The sequence below is a fragment of the Alexandromys fortis genome, unplaced genomic scaffold, assembly GCF_014885135.2.
Source record: "Alexandromys fortis isolate MF-2015 unplaced genomic scaffold, M_Fortis_MF-2015_v1.1 scaffold_87, whole genome shotgun sequence".
Taxonomy (NCBI): Eukaryota; Metazoa; Chordata; class Mammalia; order Rodentia; family Cricetidae; genus Alexandromys; species Alexandromys fortis.
Genome location: NW_026067971.1, coordinates 7,457,953 through 7,475,298, shown reverse-complemented (window position 1 = coordinate 7,475,298; position 17,346 = coordinate 7,457,953). Strand labels below are relative to the sequence as shown.

The 17,346-nt window shown below is 45.1% G+C and overlaps 1 protein-coding gene across 1 annotated transcript in view; it reads left to right on the top strand.

The window, feature by feature from the left end:
• Dipk1a (divergent protein kinase domain 1A) overlaps positions 1 to 17,346 on the top strand; it is a 57,610-nt gene that overhangs the window by 38,364 nt on the left and 1,900 nt on the right. Inside the window, exons 2-4 of the mRNA XM_050155731.1 lie at positions 4,617 to 4,751; positions 12,598 to 12,705; positions 16,417 to 16,593. Of these exons, the coding sequence (XP_050011688.1) occupies positions 4,617 to 4,751; positions 12,598 to 12,705; positions 16,417 to 16,593 (420 nt within the window). The remainder of the gene's footprint in view (positions 1 to 4,616; positions 4,752 to 12,597; positions 12,706 to 16,416; positions 16,594 to 17,346) is intronic.

Below are 17,346 nucleotides of genomic sequence, written 5' to 3'. Positions count from 1 at the left end.
TCTGGGAGGTGGGCACATGTATGTGCACGTCCCCCTCAGACATGCCATCTGTGTGGAGGCCATAAAATGGCTTGTGTCAGGGAGCACATTTTCTCTTTCTGTGGTATGGGTTCTAGGGCTTGAACTCAGGTCAGGGGCAGGCTTGGTGGGAAGCCTCCCCTACCCCACCCCACCCCTGCTTCATATTTCTTTATGTGGATGAGTGTTTTACCCACACACATCTGCACACCACTTGCACACAGTGCTTGCAAAGGTCAGAAAAGGGTGTTGGATCCCCAGACAAGTGGAGTTACAGATGGTTGTTGCTCACTGTGTGGGTCCTGGGACTTGAACTTGGGTCATCTGGAGAGCAGCCAGGTCTCTTAACCTCTGAGCCATCTTTCTAGCCCCTTGCCTTTGAGACAGATGTCATGTCCCCCAGGCTGGCCCCAAACTTGCTACATAGCTAGCTGACTTTTGCTTTGAACTTCTGTTCTTCCTGCCTTTACCTCTCCAGTGCTAGGATTACAGACTTGCTGAGGATACCCTTGGGCTTTGTGCCCACCTACACCACTGTTCTCTAGTGTGGGGTTGACAGAGAAAGGTTATTTATCACGTGCATTTTTTCCATCTTCAGTGACATGTATTTACAATAAAAGATTGATGATTATTCTTACCAATTGGTCTGTTAATCCCAGACAGATATCACATAACTTTAAATTAGTAATAATTTCTGCATTAAAGGCTAATCGAAAATAAAATGATAGTGTCATACAAATTCAACATCTTGGGCTGGGTGGTGCTTGGGGGAGTGACTTAGTTAGGGTTTCTATTGCTGTGAAGAAAAACCATGACTACAGCATCTCTTATAAAGGAAAACATTTAATTGGGGCTCACTTACAGTTTCAGAGGTTTAGCCCATTATCATCGTGGCAGGTCACAGCGGCATGCAGGCAGACATGGTGCTGGAGAAGGAACTGAGAGTTCTGCATGTTAATCTGCAGGCAGCAGGAGCAACTGTGTCGTGGTGAGAGTAGCTTGAGCAAAGGAGACCTCAAAGCCCACTCACTCCCACAGCAACACACTCTACAACAAAGCCACACCTCCTAATAGCGTCTCTGTCAAACCACCACAGGGAGAAATTAGTATCCATCCTAGCATGTCTAAATGTCCCTGGATGCTGCCCGTGAGAGATGAGCAGCAAACCACAGTCTGAGACTGGAGGTCTCCAGATGTCGCCAAGTGCCTTGCTAGGGGCCGTACTGACGCAGTTGGGAATCGCTGTCCTGCGTGTTTCCTAAGACTGTTTTGCTTTACAGGAGCATAGTTTGGAATAAAGCAGTGTTCCATTAGGAGCCAAGAACAGAATCAGCACAATAAAAGCCTGCTAGGACATAACTCCAAACAGTTGAGCATACACAAAAATTTCAGACTGTATTTCCTAATCAAAGGAAGATTGTCTCGGTAGCTGTTATACCTGGGGAAAATAAAATTAGTTAACAGGTATAATTTATAGTGTTTCTTCCTTCAGTCATCATTTTACAGTGGGAGGCTGCAGATCTGCAGATATTAAGGTCAATGCACCACTTTGTATACATAAGGAGCAATTTTTCCATAGCATGCTGGATAAAGATGTGTCATGATGTCTATAACCCTGCTGGGGACATCATTAATCTGACTTCCTCTACAGCATGCTTGACCTTTTGTGTGTGGGAAGATACAGCTCATGGAGAGAGAAGAGCAGAGTACTGCTACCCTAGAACCATCTTTTCACTTCACGGGTGTTCTGTCATTCTTCAGTTACCAGCTGTCTCACAAGTGCTGGTGGTTCTTTGTGGGGTCTGGAGGTAGAATGCTTGTCTAGGAAACATTAGAATAGAGGAGGGGGGAGGAGGGAGGAAGAGCACGCTGGCAGAATGGCTTAGCTAGTACAGGTGTCCGTTGCCAAACTAAGGACCTGAATTCAATCCCTGGAACCCACATGGTGGTTGTAGAAAATCAGTTCTCTCTCTCTCTTCTCTCTCTCTCTCTCTCTCTCTCTCTCTCTCTCTCTCTCTCTCTCTCTCTCTCTCTCTCTCTCCACCCCTCTCCTACTTGGGAAAATGTAGAAAAAGGAAAAACTTTGGCTTGTCACAAATACAGTTTTCTCTTTGTTTCATTTTGTTTTGTTTTGAGGCAGGTTGTCACTGTGTAGCCCTAGTTGGTCTAGAACTCTCCATGTTGACCAAACTGGCCTTGAACTCAGAGATCAGACTGCCTGTGCCTCCCAGATGCTGGGATTAAATTATGTTCCAGCAATCCAGGCCTTCAAATTTGTTTTTTTTTTTTTTTAGTATTTTTTGAAATTAAAACTTTTTATTTATTTTTTTAAATTAAAATTTTACCATTTTCCTCTTCCCTTACCAGCGGCTCTTCCCATGTACACCACCCCCTCAAATTCATGACCTCTTTTTCTTTAATTGTACGCACGTACATAATATATTCCTAAATATAAATATACAAATACAGCCTGCTCTGTCTGTATAATGTTACATGTATGAATATGATTTCAGGGTTGAACATGTGGTATTGCGGATGACCCTGGGGAAGACTATTTACCCCGCTCAGCACTGCCTGCAGCCTTCCTCTAGGTTGTGACCTATGAGCTTCCCCTTGCGTGTTAGCCTGTCTGTCCGTGTTGTTGGTACCCTCCTTTGTTCTTTGGGGCTTGGGGTTTGGTTTGTGGGGGGGATTCTTGTTGTTGTTGTTGTTGTTTTGGTTTTTTGAAACAGGGTTTCTCTGTGCAGCTCTGGCTGTCCTGGAACTCACTCTGTAGACCAGCCTGGCCTCAAACTCAGAGGTCCACCTGCCTCCATCTCCCAAGTGCTGGGATTAAAGGCATGCGCCCCCACCACCCAGCTTATTTTTTGTTTGTTTTACCATTTTTTTTTCATTTGAGTCAGAACTCTAAAATGATTTCTATATTATAGTCATTTGTAGTCATTTGCTGTGTCTCAGTATTTTCCCATTTGTAAGTTTCTCCTTCTCTTGCCTTTTACCTCTTGTGGTTGAAGAAATGACTTCTTCGTATTACTAGTTTCCCACAGCCTCAAACTGTCGCTTGCTTCAGGTTCTACCTCTGTCTCCACCGTTTCCTGTGACCGGTGGGTGCAGCTAGAGGCTTTGCTCAGATCCAGATCCTGGCCTCTCTTTGGCAGGGTAGAGAAGGCTGCAGCCAGGGACAGCATTGTTGGGCTCTCGCACAGTGACTTGAGATGGATTTTAGCTGATGCTCTTTAGTTTTTGCTCTGTGCACAACAGTGTGCTTACTTTGCAGGCAAGTATCTCTAATCTTGGTGGAGTCTCATAATGTTAGCCCATGCCGGTCTATTGCTGGTGATCAGACTTCTGTTGGGCCAAGTAATGGCAAAAGGTTTTTAGACGGACCCCTTGGTTCCTTGTGCTGCGTGTGGTTTAGATTCTTTTTATGAGTTCACCTAGAGCTACATAAAATAAGCTCTTTTACATTCAGTAATAAAATCCAAAAACCTACCATCTAACTGAATTATTTGTACCCAGGCTTTTGGTACTGGGGTTTTCACCGTGCGTGAAAACCCACAAGGACAGATTTCCCTCTGAACTCCTGTCTTCTGCAGGTGCACCTTGGCTCTTTCTTCTCTCCCTGCTCTCTCTTCATGCTCATGGTACTGACAGTACCCTACTGTTCCCCAAGTGTGAGAAACTGGCTCGGGGTGGACACGGCAAAACTAGCTCTCATTGTGTGTGAGCGTCTTTAATTTATTCTGCTCAGTTCTCTCTGTAGACCTCAGTTCTACTGTTTATTAAATGAAACCACTGGAATTCTTGATCTGAACAGTAAACACCAGGCGGTGTTGACCAACTGCCGCGTTTGGAGATTAGCGGCTTGCTCTGTGCCTGGCGCAGAAAGGCCCCAGCAGCTGCGAGTGCGTGGCTTCCTAGTTGGCGTGCGAGGAGTGATTTATGATTTTCTTTTTGTTTCCCTTTTTTGTTTGTTTTCCTTTTTTGGGACAGAATCTTACAAAGTCTAGATTGGCAACTCAGTGTCTCGAAGATGACCTTGAACTTCTGACTCTCTGCTTCACCTCCCAAGTGCTGGGCTCACAAGCACACACCATCATACCTGGCTAAGCCATTCTTCTTGTTCTTGTTCTTCTTTGTTTTTCAAGACAGGGTTTCTCTGTGTGGCCCTGGCTGTCGTGGAACTCACTCAGTAGACCAGGCTGGCCTTCAACTCAGAGATGCACCTGCCTCTGCCTTCTGAGTGCTGGGATTGAAGGTGTATGCCACCACTGGCTGGCTAAGACATCTTATTGTTACTATGTTCAGTCATAAAGACCTTTAAAATTCTCGTCTGCAACAGTGTTTGGTTAGTTTCTAATAAACAGCAACTAGCTCTCGTTTCCTGGTCTCAGCAGCGCTGTGCTATTTGAAAGGCTGTACATCCTAAAGTGTGTTTTGTTCCCTTTTCCTTGGTAAGACTGGGGAACTTACTTTTCTAAGACCGGTGTTGTTTGGGTTCCTTGAAAATGTGCTTTGTTCTAGATGTGCATTGAGCTTCTCTAAAGCTAGCGCTGGCTCGCTGCTGAATGAGTGACTTTTGTGTCCTTCACTTGCAGGCTCGTCTCTCATACATGCGGGTGAAGTATCTTTTCTTTTCCTGGCTGGTGGTTTTTGTTGGAAGCTGGATCATGTACGTGCAGTACTCAACCTATACGGAACTCTGCAGAGGGAAGGACTGTAAGAAGATTATAGTAAGTACTTTAAAGTCTTCGGTTTTTTGAAAAACCTCCTGTAACCAACTATAGTTACTATGTAAGGACTGACTAATAAGTGTCTTCAACAGTAAAGGCAATTTAATATTGTACTTGTGCTGAAATTCCTAACGAATATATAATACAGGAAAGTCAGTGTACCAGTGTGGAAACAGTCTCACTGCAGAAAGGGATTTTGTTTTAGTTTTCAAATGTATTTGAAATTTGGGTTATTATATATCAGATTTTTTTAAATGTTTAGGATATAAGTGTGGTATTATAGACTTTCTAGAATACTTTTGTTTATTTTTGTTTGTTTTTAAGAAAGCATTTCTCTGTGTATCCTTGGCTGTCCTAGAACTTGCTCTGTAGACTAGGCTGGCCTCGAACTCAGAGATATGTAGAGATATTTTGTTTGTGATCTAACAAGTAAAACTTGTTAGAGTGCAGAGCTAAATCACTAGTTAGCCATAGAGGCCAGGCAGTGGTGGCACACACCTTCAATCCCAGCACTCAGGAGACAAAGGTAGGTGGACCTCTGTGAGTTCAAGGCCACCCTGGGCTACACTAGATTGATCCAGTCTCAAAGAGAGCAGAGCCCAGAGGTGGTGGCTCACATCTTTAATCTCAGTACTTGGGAGTCACAGGCCTTTAAACCCAGCGCTAGGGAGGTGGAGACAGGAGTGATAGGTATGGCTGGAGCTCGGATGCAATCTGAGAATTAGTAGAGAGTCTCATAAAAACAGAACAGAACAACAATAAATGTATGGTTCTGAAATAAGTGTTTTGATATATATTGAAAGGTATTATAGAAAATAAGGAGTTAACGTAGTCGAACCTCCATTACTCAAAAGATGAGTGCTTCACAACCAGCAGATACTGCTATTAATCTTGAACTGATAAAATCGACCGCCCCTTCAGTCTGAGCATTGGTAGAGGGAAAAGGCCTCTCTGGTGCCTGGCTGCATGCTTTTCTGATCTTTAAGCTGTCATCCCTAATACCTGACTCCAGATTTTTATTTAAGACGAATTAGAATTTGTGCAACAGTGATGTGCATCTCCTGCCTCCCAAGGGCTGGAATTAAAGATGTGTGCCACCACACCCATTTTCATTTTATCACTTCAAGGTTAATAGCAGTATCTGCTGGTTGTGGAGCACTCTTATTTTAAATACATGAGGTTTGACTAAGTTAACTCCTTATTTTCTATAATACCTTTCAATATATATCAAATCGCTTACTTCAGAATCATATATTTATTTTTGTTTTGTTCTGTTTTTACATGACTTAGGCTTAAACCAAGGACCTAAGGCATCCAAGCAGGTGCTTACCTCCAAACCGTACCCTTCTCATAAAACTGCAAAATATCTAGAGTGTGTGTGTATGCATGCATGTGCATGTTTGTGTGTACATGTGTGTGTGTGTGTGTGTGTGTGTGCTCGTGCATGTGCAAGTGTGCGGCTTTGAATGTCAGAGGACAGCTTTCAGTTCTCTTCTTCCTCCGTGTTCCTGTTTCTGCCACCGCTCTCTGCTGTGCTTTCTGTGTGAGCTGATTCCCCTTGTCTTCTACTCACTCACCTTGAGTGCTGAGGTAACATGTGTGAGCTGGTTCCCCTTGTCTCCTCACTTACCTTAGGAGTGCTGAGGTAACATGTGTGAGCTGATTCCCCTTGTCTCCTCACTCACCTTAGGAGTGCTGAGGTAACAAACGTAAAAAGCTGAACACAGGGATGCATGCCTAAAACCTCAGTCAGGGAAGCAGAGACAGGAGGACTCAGATGCTCGATGACCAGCCAGTTTAGCCAGTCCATGAGATCAGTAAAGGAAGGAAATGATAGGAGAAGGTATCACAGATGGTCCCCACATGCAGGCATAGCCGGCCACACACACACACACACACACACACACAAACTTGCATTCACACAGCAACACACACAAATACGTATAATCTCTGAGTCAAGTATTCTTTGTTCACCATATTTGGAAACAAAGTTATTAACAGAAATAAACAACTACCATTACTGAATATTTATCTCAGTATCTTTAATATGGTAGCGCATGTTCACACTTGGTTAGAAGGAAATGCACCCTGCCAACCCCATCTGGATGTTAGAGCGACTGCCCTCAGATGGAGCCCGAGGTCACACCTTATTAAACACAAGGCGTCTGTTGGCACATACCCTGCCACTGTGAAATACCACTGAAGCACCTCACTATTGTTTACCCTGACTTCCCTTTGATAGAAAGTAGAAATGATGTAATGAGAACAGGAAAATTCTGAGAAGGAGGAAGCTGATTCCTCCCACTCCTGCCCAGATCACCGAAGCAGCAGGATGTGAACTGCTCCACTGAAAAAAGGTACTGAGCCACATGGCTAACATAGGTCAGAAAAATGTGTTAATCAAGATGTGAGAGTTAGCCAGTGAGGGGCTAGAGCTAATGGGCCAATCAGCTTATAATTTATGGAGACCTATGTGTGATTTTCTTTGGGGCTAAACACTTGTGGGGTACCGGGCAGGACAAAAACATCAACAAACAAGCAGGCCTGGCCCCACCATGTTACAAATCTAAAGAAAGAAGACTTTGCCGACAGAGAGACCATTGTAAGTAGAAGGGTAGAGGAAAGCTTATAGAGGAGGTAGTACCTGTTGGGCGGCAGAGGCGGTGGATCTCTGAGCTCAAGGCCAGCCTGGTCTATGTAGCGAGTTCCAGGCTAACCAGGGCTGCGTAGTGACACCTGTCTCAAAACAAAACCTCCCGGAGCCTTATAGAATAGAAGGATCTGGGCCACAGCAAGGGAGTGTTTCTTCCCCATACTGGGAGTCAGGCTTACCCAGCATTTCCTCCCTAAGAACACTGCTGATGTGCACAGGCCACGGAGTAACGAGAGACATGTAGAAGCCACCATACCTTGGACTTGGCTAGGACCTGGTTACCTGTAAAAGATTTTTCCTCCTTTTTTGGGGGGTGGGGGTGAAGTGGGTTGAGGAGGGACAGGATCTCTCTGTAGCCCAGACTGGCTTAGAAATCGCTATGTACCCCAGGCTGGCCTTGGCCCTGCTGCCTCAGCCTCTGAAGTGCTGGGATTCTAGCTGAGCCACTATGCGCTTGATAACAGGCTCTGACAGCTAGAAAAAGCATCTGGAGTTAAGTAGGGTCCCTAGGAAAACCAAAGTCAGCCTGCAGAGTTTGTAAGGTGAGAAGCCACTTCTGAAAATGAGAGCAACCACTCTCCCTGGTCGGAAGGGGTCTCTCCTTTTCCTGTTATGCTCCCTCCCCACTAATACATAATTATAATCCCCTAACTGCTGGATCATTTCAGCCAGTCCTGTTTGGTGCTCAGCCATACAGAAGTCTTGTATAATTGGGCTCTGTAGGCAGGATTTCCTAGTCAAGCCCTGTTTCATTAGCTGGAGCGGGAGAAGTACTTCTGTGTGTTTCTCAGGGCCACAAGGTTCCATCCTCTGACTGGCTCCTCTGATGGGGGTTCACGACCCTGTCTGTAGTTGCTGGGGTGCGCCCCTGGCCAGTGGCCCTGTGTGAGTATTAGAGGAACACACCTTTTAAACAGAGGCACTAAGTGGTCCCGGGGACTCCAAATCTAATCCGTCTCTCTTGAGGTTCAGTTCCCAAGGATAATGATCTGTTACTTATGGCAATAATCATGAGATAGACTGAGGCCATTGGAGCCATGTTCTTGATTAGACAGTGATGCTTAACAGTTTTATTTAGCTTGGCCTGGCTTGGGCATCTTTAAAGTGTGAGAGGAAGTCAGTAGAGGAAGAGATGGAAAAGCTTAAGACAGAGCGCTGAAATGGTGAAGACTGGCAGACGTGAGAGGAGGACAGAAAATGTTGTTTTCAGGCATTGTGACAAGCGCGCCTCTGCTCTGTGCGCGCGCGCGCGCGTGTGCTCGCACATGCGTGTGTGCACGTGTGTGTCTATATTTGTACACGTGTGCCTGTCTCTCTGCAGTGTGTATATATCTGTGTGTCTTGTATCTGTATCTCTTTGTGTGTATGTGTGTGGGTATCTGTGTGTCTGTATTTGTGGACCTGTATCTATATGTACGCCTGTATCTGTCTATATACGTGTGTGTGTCTCTGGACGTATGTGTCTCTGTGTGCCTGTTTTTAGTCTTGTTAAGGAAAAGCAGCAATCTGAAAGTGGCATTTGAAATACATTTTTAGATCATGCATTTTTGAAAATATTTAAAAGCCAAGTACTATATACATTGCTTGTTGTTACTGCCCCCTTGTGGTCCAGTCTGTAGTTTGGGGCAGGATTCTGTCAGGGCAAGTGGGTTTTGTAAAAAGAAAGGTAAATAGTGCCCTCTTCTGATACTGTGAGGTATGTGCAAGCAGAGGCAAAAAGGTGCTGTTTATTAGAGTAGTAGTAAGTTTTAATTTTTTTATTTTAATTTTTTAAAAATTACTTAAAATTACTGGTTATTTTGATGCACAGATGAACACTTTTGTAGACATTACTTGAAATGGTTGTAGTTTTATGAAGCCAGCTGCCTTTTTCACACATGTGTGTGGGACGGTTGCCTTTGATCTGTGATAGGAAAACCACAAGCTGAAGAGCATGTTGTGTGACTGCGTCTGTGATGCAGGACTGGGTTGAGGCCTTTGCTCACAGCCAATCTGATTCTTACAGCTGTATTCCGGACTGGTTGCTGCTTAGTGGTTTACCAATAAGAGACTTTGTAAGAAGAAAACAAAAAGGAACTTAGATATTATGGGAAAGTAACACATTTTTCATACTAATTTTTTAAAAAGGGAATACAATCCTATTTGATGGAGGAAGGTCATTGGTTAATTATAATAATCCAACTGCTTGGCCTCATAGCTTAGAACATAGATGGGAGGAGTAAACAGAATAGGATGCTGGGCGGAAGAAGAAGTGAGGTCAGACTCTGCTCTGCTCCCGGGGAGAGCCGACAGCTCGGGAGCAGAGACGCCATGCTCAGCCCTCCCAGGTAGACGCAATAGCTCTGCGCTCTGAGGCAGACGCATGAAGCTCAGACCCACGATGGACGGAGGCTAGAATCTTCCCGGTAAGCGCACCTTGGGGTGCTTACACACATCATTAGAAATGGGCTAGTCCAGGTGCGAGAATTAGCCTGTAAGGGCTAGAGTTCATGGGCCAAGCAGTGTTTAACTGAATACAGTTTGTGTGTTGTTATTTCGGGCATGAGCTAGCCAAGCGGCCGGGGTGTTGGGGACGCAGCCCCGCCGCTCTTATTTCAACACCTATTGCCCTCAGTGAACAGCTGGTACTGCAGGTGCATACCCATGCCTTTGACTCCCAGTCAGAACCACTGTGTTCTTTACATTGTTTGTGGAGCACAAGTGCGGGGCCACTTCAGAGATGCAGTGGTGGCCTGTGCCTTTAAGTCACCTTGTGTTCCAGTACACACGATAGCCAGACTGCAGATGGTGTTAGACCTGGGGAAGGATACAGGCCCAGGAGCAGGCGGCAGTTACTCATTCGGAAAGGGAAGTGTTCAGAAGGGGCCGTTCTTTTAAACAGAGCGATCTTGGGATTGGAGAATTGAAGGTCGGGACAGCTGAAGAAGGCAGCTGTCAGTGTTGCCCCAGAGGTTCTTTATGATAGAGAATCCTGCACCTAGGTGAGAGCCTGGCGTGTTCCCTCAGCTCCCGGTTGGCAGGTACTTCTACCCTCTTTTTAATGATGTGCCAGGCATTGCACAGAGTCCTGAAAAGACAACATGGGAGTTGTGGCTCCATCTTAGCTGGCTTATGGGGAGGGAGGGAGGGAGGGAGGGAGGGAGGGAGGGAGGGAGGGAGGGGACCAGAGACTTCTGTGGGGACTCTAGGAGTGGCGTCTGCTGAGTCAACCTTAAACCTGCTCTGCTAGTCTAGTCGAGCTTGTCAGTCAGGCGCTTTACCAGCTGGTTAAAAGCACCGCCCTGGAGGCTGACTGGGCCCAGGTTCCATGTCTGCAAACAGAGCTCCATGGCGGTGTTCAGAGGACCTCTAGATCTAGACCCTTTTTCTTTGGAGCAAAAGATTTTGGTTACTGATTCAGTTGTTGTTGGGTATGCAGTGTTGGAAATGAACCCTCATATATGCTGGACAAATACTTCACTATATTGGTTCAGAACTGTGTGTGTGTCTTGCTTTTTTCATTAACTTCTTAGGGAAGTTTCTTTGTCTTTTTTGTTGTTTTGTTTTTCAAGACAGGGTTTCTTTGTGTAACAGCCCTGGCTGTCCTGGAACCCTATTTGTAGACCAGGCTGGCCTCAAACTCACGGAGATCCGCCTGCCTCTTCCTCCCAAGTTACCTTTTTATTGCTGTGACAAGGAACACTTATCACATGACCAAGGCAATTTATAGAAGAGTTACTGGGGCTTATGGTTTCAGAGGATGAGTTATGACTTCCTCAGAAGAATGGCATCAGGAAAGCAGGCATAGGGCTGGAGCAGTAGCTGAACATTGCAGCCTGTCCTCCAGGAATTGGAAATGGCATGGGCTTTTGAGATGACGCACTTCCCCCAAATCCTCCCCAAACAGGTCTACCAGCTGGGGACTAAGAATTCAAACGTGTGTGTCCATGTGGCTAGGTAGCATACAAAGTAATGGCTTCTCCATACATAGGTATCGTACAGTGTGCTAATTCTTTCCCCTCATTTCTTCCTCATGCTTCCTCCTCCAGCAATTCCCTTTCCCCCACCAGTTCTGATTTCATTACTTAAAATATTCGCGAGTAGCCAGGTTGCTCATGGCCGTAGTCCTAGACTTGGGAGGCCAGTGCCGGAGGATTGCCACATGTTCAAGCCTAGGTACTTACTGAGTTCCAGCTCAGCCTGGGTTAGTGTGAAACCTGTCTAGGACAAAAATATTCGAATGGTTTATTAATTTTGTTCAACTTTGCTGTATCTTCTGGCATTATTTTTGTTATTTATATTTTTCTAAAAACTTGTACATTTCAAATATATTGCCATAAAGTCATTGTATTTTTCCCAACCACTACCCAGCACTTCCCTGTTTGTTGTTGTTTCCTCTCCTGTGTTCATGGTCAGGTTTGCTGAGGCTTCTGTTTTAAGTTTCTAAAGACGGAGCTCTGGATATTGCTGGGTTTTCCTGCACCTGTTGCTCTGCTCCCATTAGTGCTAGGGTTTTGTGAGCTCTTTAGGCCTAACTTAGTGTAAACCTCAAGTTTGAGCCTCTTTAATGACTCAGTGTAGTTTCGTGTTTTTTCGGCCTTGCATTTAAGGCTGTAAATCCCCCTCTAAAGGATATGCTAGTTGTATCCTACAAGTTTTGTTTTTCCACTCTGAATATTCTGCATTTTCATTTTTAATTCTACCTCAACCCAAATTATGCATTGAAATACCCTTTCAGATTTCTTCCTCATCCCTCCTCCTCTCCTTTTCCCCCCTTCTCTCCTTTTCTTCTTCCTGCTCCCCCTTTTGAAAGTAGGGTTTCATTCTCGTCCAGGTTGGCCTAGAGGTCAACCTTGTAGCCCAGGTAGCTGTGATGAAGTTTTTGAAAATATAGTTCTTCTCTTCTTGGATAAAGTAGAAACCATACTACTTCAGACCATGTTGAGTGGGGAAAAAAAAAAAACGCTTCCAAAATTCTGTGTATGCTCCAATAGCTAGCTTCTCACAGAGCTGGTAAATAACAATGCTTAAATTCAAACCCGGGCACGTCTGTCTAAATCTGCCTGCCTCTGCCTCCTGAATGCTGGGATTAAAGGTGTGCAATACCATCTTTTGGCTTGAGAACTTCCTCTTAAAGACCGTATCTCTCAGTTACTCGGATCCTTCAGATAGTTCTACTTATGGACATTTACTTCTTTATCTCCTGGTTTTCAGTGTGACAAATACAAGACCGGAGTTATTGACGGACCTGCATGCAACAGCCTCTGTGTCACAGAAACACTGTACTTTGGAAAATGCTTGTCCACCAAGCCCAACAACCAGGTATGGACAGAAATAAACACTCCAGAATGTCAGTAGGTCTACTCATATCATCATTAATTACTGTTTTTCCTACAGAGTCTCATGTGGCTCACACTGGCCTCCGACTCTCTCTGTGGCTGTAGCTTTTCTAAATCCGTCTGTCTCCAACTCCTAAGGGCTGTCTCTACAGTCGTGTGCCACTGTACCTGGCTAGTGAACTCAAAATTCCCTTAAACTAAAAGCATCATTAAAAAATTCTGAAGCACCAGGTGTTAGTGGTGCAAGCCTTTAATCCCAGCACTCAGGAGATAGAGGCAGGAGGGTCTCTGTGATTTTGAGGTCTGCCTGATCTACAAGAGCTAATTCCAGGACAGCCAAGACTACACCAAGAAACCCTGTCAGAAAAAAAAACAAAACAAAAAGTCTTGAAGCTAAGCATGGTGTGCACGTATCAAGAAAGATTTCAAGTTCAAACCCAGCTTGGTATACATAGCAAATTCCAGGTCAGACAGGACTACATAGCAAGCTCCTGTCCATTCAGTAGGTATTTGTTTAGGAAGGCATGGTGGCGCGTGTCTACAACCAAGCACTCGGGGACTGAGATGGAGGATCACTGCACGTTTAGTGTCAGCCTGAACTACCTGAAAAGACCCTGACATGGTGGAACACACAGACTTGTGAACCCCTTCCCCAGCATCTTAGAGGAGTGCTGTGTGATGGACAGCTGTCCTTAAGCAACTGGCATTACCCGGAAGGGTGGGAGACACACAGCTCATAGATGAGCAAATAAATAATAAAGTCATTATAAATGTACTTTCTATCTGGGAAAAGCACAAGGTGAAATAGCAAAGGAGGTGGAGACAGATGTGCTTGGGAGCTGGTACGCACCGTCTGGGGGTGTGGCGCAAGGCCCTGGGTTCTCTCCATGGCAGGGCAGATTCCTGTACTCTCAACTCTCAAGGGGTGGAGCCAGACGGACCAGAAGTTTAAGGTTACCTTGTTGGATTAGAAGTCCAAACATCAAGGGAGGAGTTGCTCCAGACACCACTCACACAGCCACAATTGATGAAGAGCAAGAGGATTTTTGTTCTGTCATGACAGGGTCCCTCATCGATAGCTGCTACAGTCCATCTTTTTTTTTTTAAGATTTATTTATTAATTATGTATACAACATTCTGCCTCCGTGTATGCCCGTACGCTGGAAGAGGGCGCCAGATCTCATTACAGATGGTTGTGAGCCACCATGTGGTTGCTGGGAATTGAACTCAGGACCTCTGGAAGTGCTCTTAACCACTGAGCCATCTCTCCAGCCCCTAAAATGTGTAGCCCAGGCTGGCCTCGAACTCGTGATCCTCCTGCCTCTGCCTCCTTCAGCAAATCCTACCGGCGTGCGCCACCACTACCGGCTACAGTCCATCTTTTAAAGCGAAAAGCCACAGACACAAGGGGGGAACCTATAGGTTGTTTTCCAATTTATTGGATTGGCTTATTCAAAGGGTTCCTAGCAGTGGCTGGTCTATTCCAGGGCAGGAGAATAGCTGTGTGATGGGGGAGGTAAGGGAGAGCATCTGTGGGCCTTCCTGACCTTTGGTTCAGTGGCTAAATCAATACATCAGGAACTGAGTCAACATCTGTGGGTTCTATCTGCCTCAATTCCCAAAATGGAGTTACGATTGAAGATTATTCACAAGGACACAGGGGGATGAGCAGTCCAGCATGTGTGTGTGTGTGAGCGACTGTCCCTTTTCCAAGAGAGAGTGAGTGTAAGGTTTTAGAAAACTGTCTTAGGGTTGAGGGGGCTTACAAATGCATTTAGTCTTTCAACCTTTGTCTACATAGCCAGCTTGAGGCCAGCTTCGGACTCATGAGTTCTTGTCTCAAAAATGAATGAATGGGTCAGCACCATAAATTGAGCTGGTATTCAGGGAAAGTTTTTAAAGATAACATTTGAGCTCATACTTCAAGAGGAATTAAACGGTAGGCATAGGAGAATGAACTAAATCGCAAGTAAACCACAAAAAGCTGATAAATACGAAGCAGAAGAACTTATCATTAAAACAATATCAAGAAAAAACAAGATTATTGCAGTTTTCCTGGATGAGGTTCAGGACAAATGACTGGGTAATGAGTCAGCCTGCCTGCCAGACTTCAGTCTTGAGGTTTGGCTTTTTTTATAATCCCCAATGAAGGACTTCCACCTGGTGTAACTGAAAGTCCATCTGTCTGGGGTTCCAAATATGATTGGGTATATTTTGATATGCCATTGTTTATTGGCACAGAAAAACACGATCTGTCAGTTTGTGCCCCTTGGAGTGCTGCGGATGGTGGTGGCCAGCAATCTGTGGGGGCTCAGAGTAAGGCTTTATAAAATGGGGTAGTCCCGGGGTAGGCACAGCCTGAGCTCCCCAGGGCCGCTGTTCCTTGGTTCCTATCTACCTTACAGTGAAGTCCACAGCCAGAGTCCCAAGGCCTCAGCTGCTTTAGGGAAGGAAAATTCAGGGACCTTCTGTTAAAACAAAGTTCAACTTCCAGGGGTGTGTGTTGAAACACACCTTTAATTCTGTGAGTCCAAGGTCAGCCTAGTCTGTGTAGCAGGTTCCAGGACAGCCAGAGCTACAGAACAGAGAAGCCCTGTCTCAGGGTTGTGGTACACAGCTGCAGTCCCAGCATGGGGGAGGCAAAGGCAGAGTTTAAGGCCAGCTTGGTTTACAGAGCCCACAAACGAAAATCTATAATGAAAACCCCCGTCTTAGAAAGGAAAATAAAACAACAAAAGACAACAAAAAAAATAATTCCCATCCCAAATGGAGAAATGGGACAGAAAGATGAGACTGGACATGATCAGAGTTAAGGCCCACAGCTCCTGAATGTGGCGTTCAGGCTCCTAAGAGCTCCAGCAGGCTCAACCCTGGGAGTCGATGCCTGTGACACTCACTCCTTGTTCCTCACATCCTCTTCTAGTTTCTTTTGCAGGTGACTTTACTTCAAGCTTAATAACCATTTTTGGATTTAACACACCGTTTAGCCTTGCATAATGTAGTAAATACGATATAATGTTAATTTGATACATAGCAACAGCCTGAACAGCTTAGATTCTAAATCTTAGCTGCACTGCTTTTGTTTGTTTTTTGATTTTTTTGAGACAGGGTTTCTCCTGGCTGTCCTGGAACTAGCTCTTGTACACCAGGCTGGGCTCGAACTCACAGAGATCCACCTGCCTCTGCCTCCTGAGTGCTGGGATTAAAGGTGTGCACCACCACCGCCAAACTGCTGCATTGTGTTCATCTTTTAAAGTCTTCTAAGGAAAAAGCCTTGGGAATACTTCAGATTCGCATTCAGAAATGAAGTCGGGAGCGGGTGTGCTGGTGCGTGTTGAAATGAAGTCGGGAGCGGGTGTGCTGGTGCGTGCGTTGAAATGAAGTCGGGAGCGGGTGTGCTGGTGCGTGTTGAAATGAAGTCGGGAGCGGGTATGCTGGTGCGTGCGTTGAAATGAAGTCGGGAGCGGGTGTGCTGGTGCATGCGTAGCATTCAGGAGATTAAGGCCAGAGGATTTGAGACCAGCCTGGACTATACAGTGACACTATCTCAAAAGGTAAAAATAAAGTCACTGATCTAGTTCAGTGGCTCAGTGCTTGCTTGTGTTGTGTAGAAGAGACCCTGAAAATATGCAGCTGTCCGCTTTGTACCGTCTCCTCTCGTATGATTCGTAATTTGCCATTCTTTTTCACAAAGATGTATTTAGGAATTTGGGATAATCTACCAGGTCTTGTGAAGTGTCAAATGGAACAAGCTCTTCATCTTGACTTTGGAACTGAATTGGAGCCAAGAAAAGAAGTAGTGCTGTTTGATAAACCAACCAGGGGAACTACTGTGCAGAAATTCAAAGAAATGGTCTACAGTCTCTTTAAGGTGAGTGTCTAGTCCTGCACCTGCAGTGTGAAGCTGGGTTCACACAGAGGAACCCGCAGGACCCTGTCTTAACTCGCTGTATTGTTGGCATTCTTTCCTTTCAAGCCTCCGTCCTGAAGAAATGACCCCAATAAAAGGGGGAAAAAATGGATGTTAACCTTTATATTATTTATAGTAGCTATAAATAGAATTGAGGGGCACTCGATTGCTGCACATTTTGACATTCAGTTGATAACAAGAGCCAGGCACAGCATCTTATACCTGGAATTCAACTACTTGGAAGACTGAGGTGAGGCTGGAAAGTTGCCTCAAGTTTGAGGCCAGTTTAGTTGGGCTACATAGTTAAGTCCCAGGCCAGCCTGGCCTACAGTGAGGCCATGAGCATAAATAAGTCTGATACAAAAAAAAAAAAAAAAAATGAAATAAAATTAATGTAGTCTCAGTAGCTGGATTCCCATTATATGGGGGAATGAGTCAAGGACCACTAAACTATATCCCTAGCCCTTCCCTTTTATCTTTTGTTTTGTTTTTTTGAGAGTTTCTCTGTGTAGTAGACCAGGCTGGCCCCGAGCTCACTGAGTCTGCCTGCCTCTGCCTCCTAAAGGCCAGGATTAAAGGTGTGCTCCAGCTTCACCCAACTCCTTTTTAGCTTTTTAAAAATTTACTTTGAGACAGACTAAATTGACCAACCAGACAGGCTTTGAATTGTAATCCTCAGCTTTCTGTATTATTTCTAGTATTATAGGTGTGCAC